The sequence below is a fragment of the Sceloporus occidentalis genome, unplaced genomic scaffold (genome assembly GCF_023333645.1).
Source record: "Sceloporus occidentalis isolate IW3139 unplaced genomic scaffold, rSceOcc1.0.p SCAF_2, whole genome shotgun sequence".
Classification (NCBI taxonomy): Eukaryota; Metazoa; Chordata; class Lepidosauria; order Squamata; family Phrynosomatidae; genus Sceloporus; species Sceloporus occidentalis.
The window spans coordinates 193,186,801-193,199,551 of NW_028316982.1; the positions used below are offsets into that span (position 1 = coordinate 193,186,801).

Below are 12,751 nucleotides of genomic sequence, written 5' to 3' on the forward strand. Positions count from 1 at the left end.
GTGCATTTTATTTTTCCGCCCTAAGTGCAATACCTTACATTTCTCTGTGTTGAATTTCATTTTGTTAGCTTTGGCCCAGCTTTCTAGTCTATTCAGGTCATTTTGAATCTTGATCCTGTCCTCTGGGGTATTAGCTATTCCCCCTAATTTGGTGTCATCTGCAAATTTGATAAGTATGCTTCCAATTCTGTCATCCAGGTCATTGATAAAGATGTTGAATAGCACTGGGCCCAGGACAGAGCCCTGTGGGACCCCACTGGTCACTTCTCTCCAGGATGAAAAGGAGCCATTGTTGAGCACCCTTTGGGTTCGGCCGGTCAACCAATTACAGATCCATTTAACAGTTACTTTGTCTAGCCCACATTTTACAAGCTTGTTTGCAAGAACGTCATGGGAATCCTTGTCAAAGGCCTTACTGAAATCAAGATATACTATATCCACAGCATTCCCTTCATCTACCAAGCTGGTAATTTTATCAAAGAAAGAGATTAGATTTGTCTGGCATGACTTGTTTCTCTGAAACCCATGTTGACTTTTTGTGATTATGGCATTGCCTTCTAGATGTTCACAGACTCTCTGTTTAATGATCTGCTCCAGAATCTTTCCTAGAACTGATGTCAGACTAACTGGATGATAATTGTTGGGATCCTCTTTTTTCCCCTTTTTGAAGATGGGGACAACGTTTGCCCTTCGCCAGTCTGCTGGGATCTCTCCTGTTCTCCAGGAGTTTTCAAATATGATTGCCAATGGCTCCGATATTACTTTTGCCAGTTCTTTTAATACCCTTGGATGGAGTTCATCTGGTCCCGGAGACTTAAATTCATTTAGATTAACAAGGTGTTCCTCTACTATCTCTTTACTTATTCTGTGCTGAAATTCCCCTATTCTGTCCTCTGCTCCATTATCCTCAGGTTGAGCACCCTTTGCCTTTTCTGAGAAGACTGAGGCAAAGAAGGTGTTGAGTAATTCTGCCTTTTCTCTATCTCCTGTTAGCATTTTGCCATCTTCTCCACGCGGTGGCCCTACCGTTTCCTTCTTCTTCCTCTTGCTGCGGACATATCCAAAAAAGCCCTTTTTATTGTTCTTAACCTCTCTAGCAAGCCTGAGTTCATTCTGCGCTTTAGCTTTTCTGACTTTACCCCTACACATGCCTGCTATTTCTTTGAATTCCTTTTTCGTGATTTCCCCCTTTTTCCATTTCTTATACATGTTCCGTTTCAAACTTAGCTCGGTTGAAAGTTCCTTAGTCATCCATCCTGGTTTCTTGAGACACCTCCCATTTTTCTTTCTCACTGGAACTGTTTGAAATTGTGCCTTCAGTATCTCCCTTTTGAGAAAGTCCCATCCGTCCTGAACTCCTTTATCTTTTAGTATTTCTGACCATGGAATCGCCCTCAATACTTCTCTAAGTTTACTGAAATCCGCTCTCCTAAAGTCTAGGATGCGTGTCTGACTCTGCCTGGCTTCTCCTTTCCACTGTATTACAAACTCCAGGAGAACATGGTCACTTCCACCTAATGATCCCACCACTTGCACCTCATTAACCAAGTCATCCTTGTTGGTTAGGATCAGATCTAAAATAGCTGACCCCCTTGTTGCCTCTTCCACCTTTTGGACCATGAAATTGCCCTCAATACTTCTCTAAGTTTTCTGAAATCCGCATGGTGAACATGTGATCAGTGACTCCCAAGGCCCACTCAGTTCACTCTAAAATCCTAAATTTATTTGTTTTATTTGATTAGATAATGTCTTTGATGACAGCATTAAACCTAGCAGATAGTGTAGAAAGAGTTTCACATGATGTTTTAATTGCTTAAACTTACTAATCAAATGCTTGTTACCTGTTTTTTCTGTAGACTGCTGAACTTTAATTCCTGGCTGTGTATAATTAACTCTGCTTGATGCCAACACAGGTATATTTATTTTTTCAGGGAATTCATAACACTCAGGCATGCTTACTTCAACAGTGTACTCAATATGTTTTTCAGAGAAGTTAGGACAGTTGGAGAGAGCATCTTTCTGTAAAAAAATTGGGAAGTTCTTATTAAATAATTTATGCAACTTTAAGAAACCTCATCCACTTTTACAGATAAAACTCCAAAAGTAAAAAAAAAACCATCTTCAATTATATACCACTTCATACTGAACTAACAGTGTCTAAGTGGTTTACAACTGTAAGCTAATTGCCCCCAACAATCTGGGTACTCATTATACATTAAGATAATGTATAATTCATTCAGTTTGGTCACTTTTGAAGATGTAATACTAATGGCTACTTTTTGAATAATCATGCTTTTCAAGAATTTAGTACCCCTACTGGCAAAGGGTACCTCAAGAGGAAGTCAGCAAACAAAATGAAAGCAATCCTCCAGGGGAATTACAAGGTATTTAAAAATAAAATATAACTATTCAAAAACAAACAAAATTAAAAACCAAAAGTAAAAAAAAAAAACCCTCCAAAGAAAGGCCAAATCCCTGTCAGAACAAGACACTTTGCAGCTTGTAGGACCTCACCTACCCAAATGGTCGCACTGTACAGAATGATAAGACACATTCTCATTCAGAGAAGAGACATACAGCTGAATCATTCAGAGCATTAGAGTTTGATCTGAGGGTACAGGTTCATATGACTTCTTGTGGGCTTTCAAGAAGGAATGTATCAGTCTATCCTACTAAGACTCCTGGCTATATTATATACTGGATTTAGTGTGCTTATAATTAATTTTGCTTATGTAGAAAATTGAGGGATATTCTGGTAGCAACATTTGGGAAGCAAACAGTATTCAATATCGCAAAATCAACTATATCATATGCTTGCTGTCTGTTCCTGGTGACCTAACACTCACAATACATTGAGAGCAGCTTCCACTTCACTTACTAAAATGGTTTCTGGGAGTTGGAATTATGGTACTTAGGGGAGTTTTTAAAAAAATCATATTTCATAACAATGAAATGATTTTCTGAACAAAAAAAATCACATGAGAATTCTTACATAATAAATCCCAAACTGCAAAAAGGCTTTGAAAAACTGGGCAGTTTATGAAGACTTTCTCACAGTGAGAAGAAAATTGTTAAAATATTGTTTAGTGAACAATTGCATCTTTATTAATATCTACTGTTAGATGTGTGACCATTTATCCCCTTGCTTCTAGAATAGACAAATAGGACAGTCTTTGTGCAAGAGGTTAAATGGACACAAATCTAGCATGAGAACTGCCAGTACTGTTGTCCCTCCACATTTGCAGCTTTGACTTTTGCAGATTTGATTATTTGCAGTTTTGATTAACATGCTCTCTCTGGGAATCTCTAGGTCCTCCAGTGCAATTCTGTCTGAAGCTGATCATAGAGTTGTGCTGGAGAACCTAGAAGATCCTATAGAAAACACTTCTCTAGACATTTGTAGGTCTTCCAACATGGGTCTGTGATCAACCTCTGGCAAATGTTGACCATAGAACTGCATTGGTGGACCAGAGATTCCTAGAGTGTTCTCTTAGGTAAGAAGAATAGTGTTTTTTATTTGTGGTTTTCCACATTTACGGGGGTCCTTCACCCCTAACCCCACCAAATGTGGAGGGACCATTGTATTCACAAACCAGTCATAAAGCTTTTCAACCTTCCTGGACATTGTTTTTGTTCAAGAACAATAACAATAATAATCAAAGCAAGATTAGACAGAGAAACTATTGATCTAAGATGTATTCTTACATTTCAATCCATTACAAGCGGTATGAACAGAGACAAGAGTCTCTTGACCCATGTCACATCTGTTACACACGCAACAGAAGAGTTCTCCTCAGAATATTTTTCTACTTCAAACAGATTTTATTGTTTTCTCACCTCAGGACTAACAAACCAGTTACTTTACACACCTATATCCTCTTACAACTCTTTGGAGGTTTATGGCCTGGGTTTGGATCTTTATCTTATTACATCCTGTCCCACCAATACAACTGTGTAACTATACTGAAATAGCTGTGGCTTTAATATTACTCCATAAGCACATCTGAAGGAATGGAGTGAAATCCACAAAAGCTCCTACTGAAATAAATCAATTAAAGGTGTTCCTTCTTCCCCTCTTCTTTTCTTCGTTTTATATTTTAAACCCATAGTGTTTTACCTCAACTCTTGAGAGTCCTAAAGCTGCAATTGCAACTCGAACACTGCTGCTCTCAAGTGTCCCTGTGACTTTTCTTCGCTCATACTCCAAAGTAGACATCTGTTGTTGTGCTGCAATAGCCAGAGCCTTCTCCCTGGCTTCATTGATTAGGGGGATCTTGAGAGTTTCCTGAAGGACATCAGTAAGGCAACATTTCAGATAAAGGACTGACTCCTCTTCACTTTGGCCTACAATGAAGAAAGCCATTTGTTGAAAAGGTGAAAGATTCACTGAAAAATAATGCTCTATCACAGATTTCCCAGCAAATTGTTCTGACACTGGATAAGCAAGGGCTAAAACCAACTTTTTTTGAAACTAAATATCCAATTCTTTACACTGTAACTGTAACTTTATTGTCTATGGCCATGAGCAGTCAATTTACTACACAGAAAATAAAATGGAAAATAAAAATTAGCTTTAACTTGTCATTTATGAAACAGTAATGCCTGAATGAGTAAAAGATTTATAATAAAACTTTCTTTTCTAGTACAAAAGGCATTAACCTGTCTCCATAAAGTAACCTAGACAGAAGGAGCATAGAAAGACAAGAGACCATTTTATTTACCTTACTTTTAAAAAATGGCACTTGACTTAATTTTTGAGCAGTCAAAGCAAATTTTGCAATTTTGCAGCATAGTAAAAATATCACTGCCTTGATATTAATTCCATACGTGTGCAAATAGCTTGGCATTTACCCAGGAAGTATGCAATTAGATTTATAGTTATTACTTTTTTAAAAAATATTTTTTTTGACCAGCGAAATTCATTCTTATAAGACAACTTCAGCTAGTATAAGGCAAGAATAACATAGGTGCGGGTTTCTATAGAAAGCAACATTGTTTAAATTCTCAGGATAGATGTAAGTGTACTGTATAGGTCAGAATGAATCCCATAAAAATTTCTGCACAACCTTTGAACACCTCCAACATATTTGCATCATACAATCTTTGAAAATATATTCCCAGCTGATACAATCAGACAACACGCCTTAAAATTTAGAAGCATGAGGATTTCAGCTTGACTGCATGCAGCTATGGTTTCCATGAAAGTTGAGAATCAAGCTAAAATCCCAGATATATAAAATTATACTGTTGTTGAATGGGTTTTTGATCAAGTTTCACCTGATGAATTTTCTGCCTCTATCCAAAGATACCACCTTTAGTTTCAGCATGATTAATAATCAAATGTTCATCTGTACAGTCTCCACATTCCTATTTGTGTAGATGAAATCATCAGTATTTAAAAGAATTGCAAGCTTTACATCTAATGTTGAAACTGGAAAATATTCCATGCCATACTTTTGTGGGTTTATTTATTTATAATGTTGGCATAGAAGAAAGAAACTATTATCACACCCTTCTATTGGTCTTTACATTTTCTTACGGCAGACCATTTGATCCAAGTCTGACTCTAGAAGTATTAGAATGGAACTGTCTACAAATGTTGGCAGCAGCTAAACTTTGCCATAAAGGACATTTATAGTGTAAATGGCAAAGCAAAAGTGCACAAGGTTAATAGATAGCTCTTTTCAATCGTTTCGGAAATCTTTTTGAAACTAATGATGGAGAATGAAAAGCGAACTAGCATGGATTTTCCCTTTATGAAATCTGCCTACTTTTCAGCTATGATTTGAATTTTCAGAAGCTCAAGGCTACAGTTTACATAATAAGTATTCAGAATACAATTTAGGGGCAACATTAAGCAAACTAATTGCTCTAAATATCTTTGAATTTTTTTTGAATGTGCTTTAGAGTTTCCTTCACAAAGGGACACCACAAAACTAACCCACAGCCTCATCAAATTTTCCCATGGTGGTATATGTACATGAACAATGCAGCAAGAAGTCCGTTCTGTATATAGGTGGATTATTCGGATGCTAGGTTGTGGACGCTAGCCCCTATTGCTATTGTTTCCCTAACAGTGGAGTCCAATGCTAGAAAAGGAAGCAAGATGGAAGGATAAGAAGAGAGCCCAAAGATGCCAACATATAGCAATCAACTTGAGTAAGAGTAATGACATGGATATTCTTTTCTGGGCTTTCCAGCTTTGCTGGGAAGAAGGGAGAATAAAGTTGAGCCTGGCTATGACACAGAAGGTGTGTCAGCAAAACTGAATTAGGAAAAAAAAGTAGTCAGCTGGAGTAAGAGAAACTGTAGTCTGAAAATTCCCTGCCTGTCATTCCCAGGTCTATCAGGGTTATTTGTTTGTTTCTTTGTTTGGTTGTTTAATTTCTATGCTGCCTTTCTCCCAGAAAAGAACCCAAGGCAGCTGTCATGCCCAATGTGGCTGAGGATGAGGGGACTGAGTTAGAGTCCCAGTTTGAGACTGAGACTGAAGCTGAGCTGAGCTCTAGCTCTGCCCTGCCAGCTCAAGCAAAGTTTGTGACTACCAAGGAGGCTTAAGCAGAGTCTGTTGTCTCCCGAGAGGCTCAGCAACCAAGTCTCCCAGCAGCAGATCTTTCAGGCAGGAAGAGGATGAATACAGCATACCTACCTTCAACCAGTGAAGAGCTGAAAGGGCATGCCTCCGGCGTTCAATGAGGCTTTATGAAAAACGCCAATTAATCAGCAAACAGGTGAGCTCATGAGAGCAGGTAATTTAAACAGGTGAAGAACGCCAAGCCAGTTGTCAAAGATTATCTGAGTTTGCTGGTGAAAGCACGCTTGTCTCTGACTCTGAACTCTTGCTGTTCGGACTGCTTTCTCGTCTTGACTATCTGGAACCCTTGACCTTTGGACTGCCTTGTTAATCTGCCTTGTTGGAATCCTAGACCTCGTACTGCTTGACTATTCTCTGGCTTGGTTTGTACTACAGAGCTTTGCTTTAATCTTATTTTGTTTGCACAGACTTTGCTTTGCCTTAAAACTGCACCAGGCTTCGTGAGCAGTTTCTCTATCAGCATTTTTGGCTGCTTTCCCGGACAGCAGCTCAAAAATAAATTATGGAATTTAGAATGAAAAAATAAAACCTGGACTGGCTGAGAGATTGAGATGCTGGTGGCATACTCTCAAGGAAATGATTCAAAACTAGGCCATTTCTATAGGGAGCGACTTTGGGAAACAGGAACTGGCCTTGAGTGGGAATAGGGCAGAATGTATTCCTGTGTATAGGATGGTAGGCCTAGATGAGAGCTGGGAGGGGGCTGAAAAAAAGAGGAAAGCAGTGAGTAGATTACTTTGGATTACTTTAGTGTATCCCTGTGTGTGGGAGATACAGATTTACAGATCTCCCTGTGGGAGATACAGATTTATTAGGTGTCTACATGGTACTATACAATACTGTATGATCTTAGCTAGAGTTGTATACATACAGGTGCAAATTGCTATATGCCATTAGTTCTCAATACCTGAGGCATTCTTTAGTGGCAATCACCAGGCTGTACCAATTTTCTGTTGTATACAGTTGGTGGGAACTGTTGAGACTGTAGCTGTATGGCAGCCCAATGTGACTGTGTGTGAGAGAACCCACAGTGACCTGGGGTTTCTATTTCCACAGGAAAGGGAAATACAGCTTGAAGTGGAAGATGAAGGATCCAGGTGCTTATACATTGCTACCCTCTCTACCATTTCCTACGAGTCTCTCATTACTGGTTGCTCTTCCAACAGGCCCTCTAACCTGACAGTGCTACTGTTTAATGGTAGCTTGGTTCATAATAACGTTCTCTATAACCACGATTTGATCAAGAATGAAGGAGCTGACCTGGTATGTATTACCAAGACCTGGGCAACCAAACTGGAAAGGGTAGATGTGACAAGGCTCTTTCTGTTTAGGTACATAGGATAGCACCTTATTAATGCAGGAAAATCATAAGTAACAGTAAATTAGTAAATATCTTGCAAACTTATTCAGCAAGAAGCCTTCTGTTCTTTTAACAGTCAAGATTAAACTTCTCATAGCACAGAAATAAAAGGAATGCAGACACATAATCTACTAAATTTCCCCTTGTCATACACCTGCTAAGGCAAGGGGGGAAATTGTCACATTGAATTACTATTTGTTTTACAGACTGCCATTATGTAGAAGAATACTGGAGTGACCTAACTGATTTTAAAACTACCATTTAAACAGATAGCTAACACCAAAAAAAGAAAAAGAAAATATGAACTGCAATTCTATTAAAACTGAGTAAGCATTTTCACTTAATTATATTATTATTTTATATTTTATATTGTATTATTATTATTATTATTATTATCTTATTATTTCACTTTCACTCTCTTTCAAATGGTCATGTTAGAAACAAATTGTAATTTTCATAGTACAGGAATAAAAAACCTGCCACAGGAAATCAAACTTCTACAAATAACTTCCACAAGCCATGAACACATCAAAAACATTTTCCACGGCTTAAACATTATAAAAAAAATAGTATGAGAACATAGCTGATGACTGGTAAACAGCACAAACAGACCTAATGCCCAATGTATATGTAAATGTGCAGTTGGAAAAACTCATTTCCAGGATTGCAGCTCCAATTGCTGCCTATGTTCCGAAGCACTACATAAGAACAAATACTGAGTACATAAAATGGAATGCAATTAAACAGAGAGAGGTCAAGTGAATTGCTAAAAGGTTTTATGTGTCTTACTGTCAATGCAGTATATCTCTGAATCACTGGTACTAAACAACTGTAGCTATATTTCTCTTTAACACTATTATACCAGCATGTGTCCTGTTCTGGAGATGCCTAAGGATGTACTGTCTCCATAAGCATCAATCCCTTCCTGACAGGGCTGTTTGGCCCTAATTAAATGGACATACAGAAGTATGTTTGAATCACAACCCATGAAAGAAAGGTCACTTGTGCAGTAACTGTGGGTAATTTTCTGTATGGATCCATGCAAGGTGAATGAAAGCCCTACAAGCCATTATCTTCAAGAATTAGAATTACAATTGCAATTACCTTCCATTCTCCTTTGACTATTTGTAGATTGCCAGCTTGTGGTCATTACCAAGTAGCAATAAATTCAGAAGGCAGTATGGCTAGACTATGCTAATTTTGCAATGGCAACAAAATTGATCTTCATAAGCCAAATTAAATAAGTAAAGGAGCACAACTATTTTGAAAATGCACTTTAAAACACTCAAATAGCTTTCCAATCCTGAAACATTTTCAAGAATTACTGCTTGAAACTTTTTTGCACCTTCAAAGGTACATCAGCTCATTTATGACCATTTATAAAAATATAACTATTTACATCAAATCTGAATACATCTGAATCTAGGAACATTGACCTGCAATAGTATTAATACAAGCAGAACCATAATTATATGCTGCAAATAGAAAATTATAAGAAGCTAAGACGGGTACAAGCTGAGTATCCGTTACCTGAAAGGCCTGTGATAGTATTTTGGATTTCAGATGTGGATTTTACATTTTTTATACATATATATTTGACAAGCTGTATCACAAGCTTAGTTTTGGATCTGGGGGTATTTTGGATTTGAGATTTCCAGATAAAGGATATTCAACCTGCACTGATATATTTAAAAGTGAAAATAGTCCTAGATTATTTGCACCGGAATACATGTGAGCAAAACATAAATTGTAAATCAAAATTTGTTGTCAAAACTTGTGCCCACCATTAGCAGAAGTAGAAAAAAGAAACAAGAGTATATATTTCATAGCATTTTTGTGGTCTCTCACTATTGTAAAATATTTTATTTATTCCTATATTTAGTGCACCTAACACTTTAATGCAGTTGAAAAACAATCTACACACCCCTGCATTTTTCCACTCTACCTTCTAACATACTGCTAATGCACAGAACATTTGGGCTATCCATCGGAAGAAAGTCTGAAGGCACTGGTAAGCCACATGTTCCTTCCACCAGGTATACAAATTCACCAATCTGAAACACAAGAACATATGCATTTCAATTCTGAAAGCAATTCATGCAGAAGAAATTAGAAGGCTGTCAGACCACAAACAAACAAAAATTCATTATACTAGCACTGAAATTTCACTTGCAAGAGTATTTCATGGCTTGATTTAAAGCATACTGAATAAACTATAATGTACTATATAAGATATCATAGGATAACTTTAGTTCTTCGATTTTGCAAAAAAATATTATGAAAGTCTCTGTAATCTTTTAGTCCTTAACTTAATTTACTGCTTTAGCTATGACACTGAAGTAACTTTTCCATCAACTACAGGTAATCACAATGTAAGGAGTAAATAATGTAAGGAGTGATGTGATTGACTCTGTACATGTGGAGCCCCTATTTAGATACTAGAGTTCACGAGATGAATCAATGAAAATGTGGTTTCTCCATTAAGGCATTAAGGCAGAAATTAAGGGAGCAACAGTTACCACTTTTGGGGGGGTGCTCCTTAATTAACTTTGCTATGCTTGGTTTTTATTTTTTTTCCCCAGCCTGTAGCAAAAAACTTCAAGGATAAGGCAAGGACAAGGAAGTCAGTTGATCAGTCAGATACAACATTTTCACTCATGATAATTATTTGCTAACTGGAGTAAAAAAAGGCATAACACATTGTTACTCAGATGTTTACACACATATACAAAGTTTAAGAATACTGCTTACAGAGGAAGCCCACACAAGACTTCTAATTATTACTAAGTTAAAGTAATATTTCTGTCTTTGGGGCTGTGCAGACAGCTCCGAAGGGGAGGCCTCCAGCCACCTCTTTCATAGCCAGATAGGCCTTTCCAGGATGCCAAAACGAGCATCAAAAAGTGGCTACTTTTTGTGTCCTGCAAAGGGCATGATAGCCATGGCAACAAAGCTTTATGGGGCTCCTTCAGCACTGCATCATGCAGATGCAGTGCCAGAGGAGTGGCATGACACGCATGCATGTAGTATGGCACACAGTGTCACACCGCCCTGGGGACAGAACCAGGGGGTGCATCATGTAGACACTACACCCTGACTCCACCCCCAACCCAGCCCAAACTGCCTGTCTGCACAGGGTCTTTATTAGGATAACCTAGCCCCTTTTATTAACTCTGAAATGCAGGTTTTGTTTAGTAGACCTTAAGAATTTACGGTTGTACCTGTAGGCAAACTTGACACCTGTAAATGAAGGTCAAATTATGTAAGACAGCAGTGCAATTTTCTCCTCCATAGATTATTTGTTTTTACAGTAAAAAATAAGGTTTAAAATCTCTAAACTAGTTCTTTATTATTTCTATTATTCTTTTAAAAAGAATAATAGAAAGATCTGCTCAGTTCTTTCCTGGAAATTCACCATTATGTCCTAGATAAAAAATTCCAACATAAAATAGATTTATAGCACAATCCTTTAAATACCTACTAAGAATGAAGCTCCACTCATTTTACTGTTGCTCACTTCCAGCTAAAAAGGTACAGTGGGTCTTTAGTATCGCCCAGGGTTTGGTTTGAGAACCCACCATGGATACCAAACTCCATGGATGCTCACATACCATTATATAAAATGGCATAATACAACACCGTCCCTTATACAGAATGGCAAAATCCAGGTTTGGTTTTTTGATTTAATTATATATATATTTTTTCAAGCTGTGGATATTTGAATTCATAGATACAGAGGGCCAACTGTACAGAACTTCAGCTTTGAATTAATCATTTTAAAAGATAACAATGGATCAATTCACATGATGTTGCAGCATTTTTTTTTTTTCATCCTGGTTGTTATCACACTGAATTTGGCTCATAACTCATTATGGGTTTTGATTTTAAATTATTTTGTAAAAACTCTATTTACCTGCTGATTGACCAAAATTATGGCACAGTAACGTTTTCCCATATTAAAAGGAAGATAGTGAAGGTCAAAGATTGTATAACTCTCTCTGTCCAGGAATATTATATCTGTTGGGCTGAAGAACTCTTGTAAGCAGTTAGATCCATTCCCTGTCAGAATATGAGTTATAGGTTCACATACAGTATCAAAGCTAGGAAATTTATCTTCTCCACTTAAAGAAACATTGCAAGCTATAACCCTACAATTGCAAATGCATGATAAAAATAATATCCGGTACTTCAAATCCCTATTCTATAGAATGAAATTGAATTCTTGCTATGAAAAACTACATAACTACATCGCTTAATTCATCCTTGCCATTTTTATCACTTCTAATTCTAACAAAGGAGACCTCTGTACCATGGTTAAGTTTAAAGCAGTTTACAACAGGCAGGAGGTGAAAGATAGTTGGGATAGGGAGAAATAATACTTTTTAAATGGTGAAAAATAAAATCCTCAGGATACTTGCAAATCTTTGAGAATTCAAACTGAAACTAGTTCTCTCTATTGCAATAATGCATACCGTATATACTCATGTACAAGTCGACCTCGTGTATAAGTCAAGGGAAGGTTTCAGGGTCAAAATCCTGGATTTTGTTATGACCCGTGGATAATTTGAGGGTAAAACCTAGGGGGCTATAAGGAAGGATAGAAAGGGGGAGATACCACTTCCATCCCTCCTTCACCTTCTCCTTCCCTGGACCCCCATGTGCTGGAGGAAAGGTTTTACCATCAGATTGAGAAAGGAAGCAAGTGGATTTAAATGTTCCAAGTTTCCTGGCAGGCAGGAGAAATTTTATATGGACTATCTTCTTGCAGACAGCAGTGAATATGTAACTACCAAAGT

General features: G+C 37.5%; 1 protein-coding gene across 1 annotated transcript in view; it reads right to left on the reverse strand.

The window, feature by feature from the left end:
- Positions 1–12,751, reverse strand: part of CFAP47 (cilia and flagella associated protein 47) — a 343,409-nt gene that overhangs the window by 189,060 nt on the left and 141,598 nt on the right. The window contains exons 42-45 of the mRNA XM_089508424.1: positions 11,869–12,014; positions 9,901–10,009; positions 4,118–4,344; positions 1,842–2,019 (exon numbers count right to left, since the gene is read on the reverse strand). Of these exons, the coding sequence (XP_089364550.1) occupies positions 1,842–2,019; positions 4,118–4,344; positions 9,901–10,009; positions 11,869–12,014 (660 nt within the window). The remainder of the gene's footprint in view (positions 1–1,841; positions 2,020–4,117; positions 4,345–9,900; positions 10,010–11,868; positions 12,015–12,751) is intronic.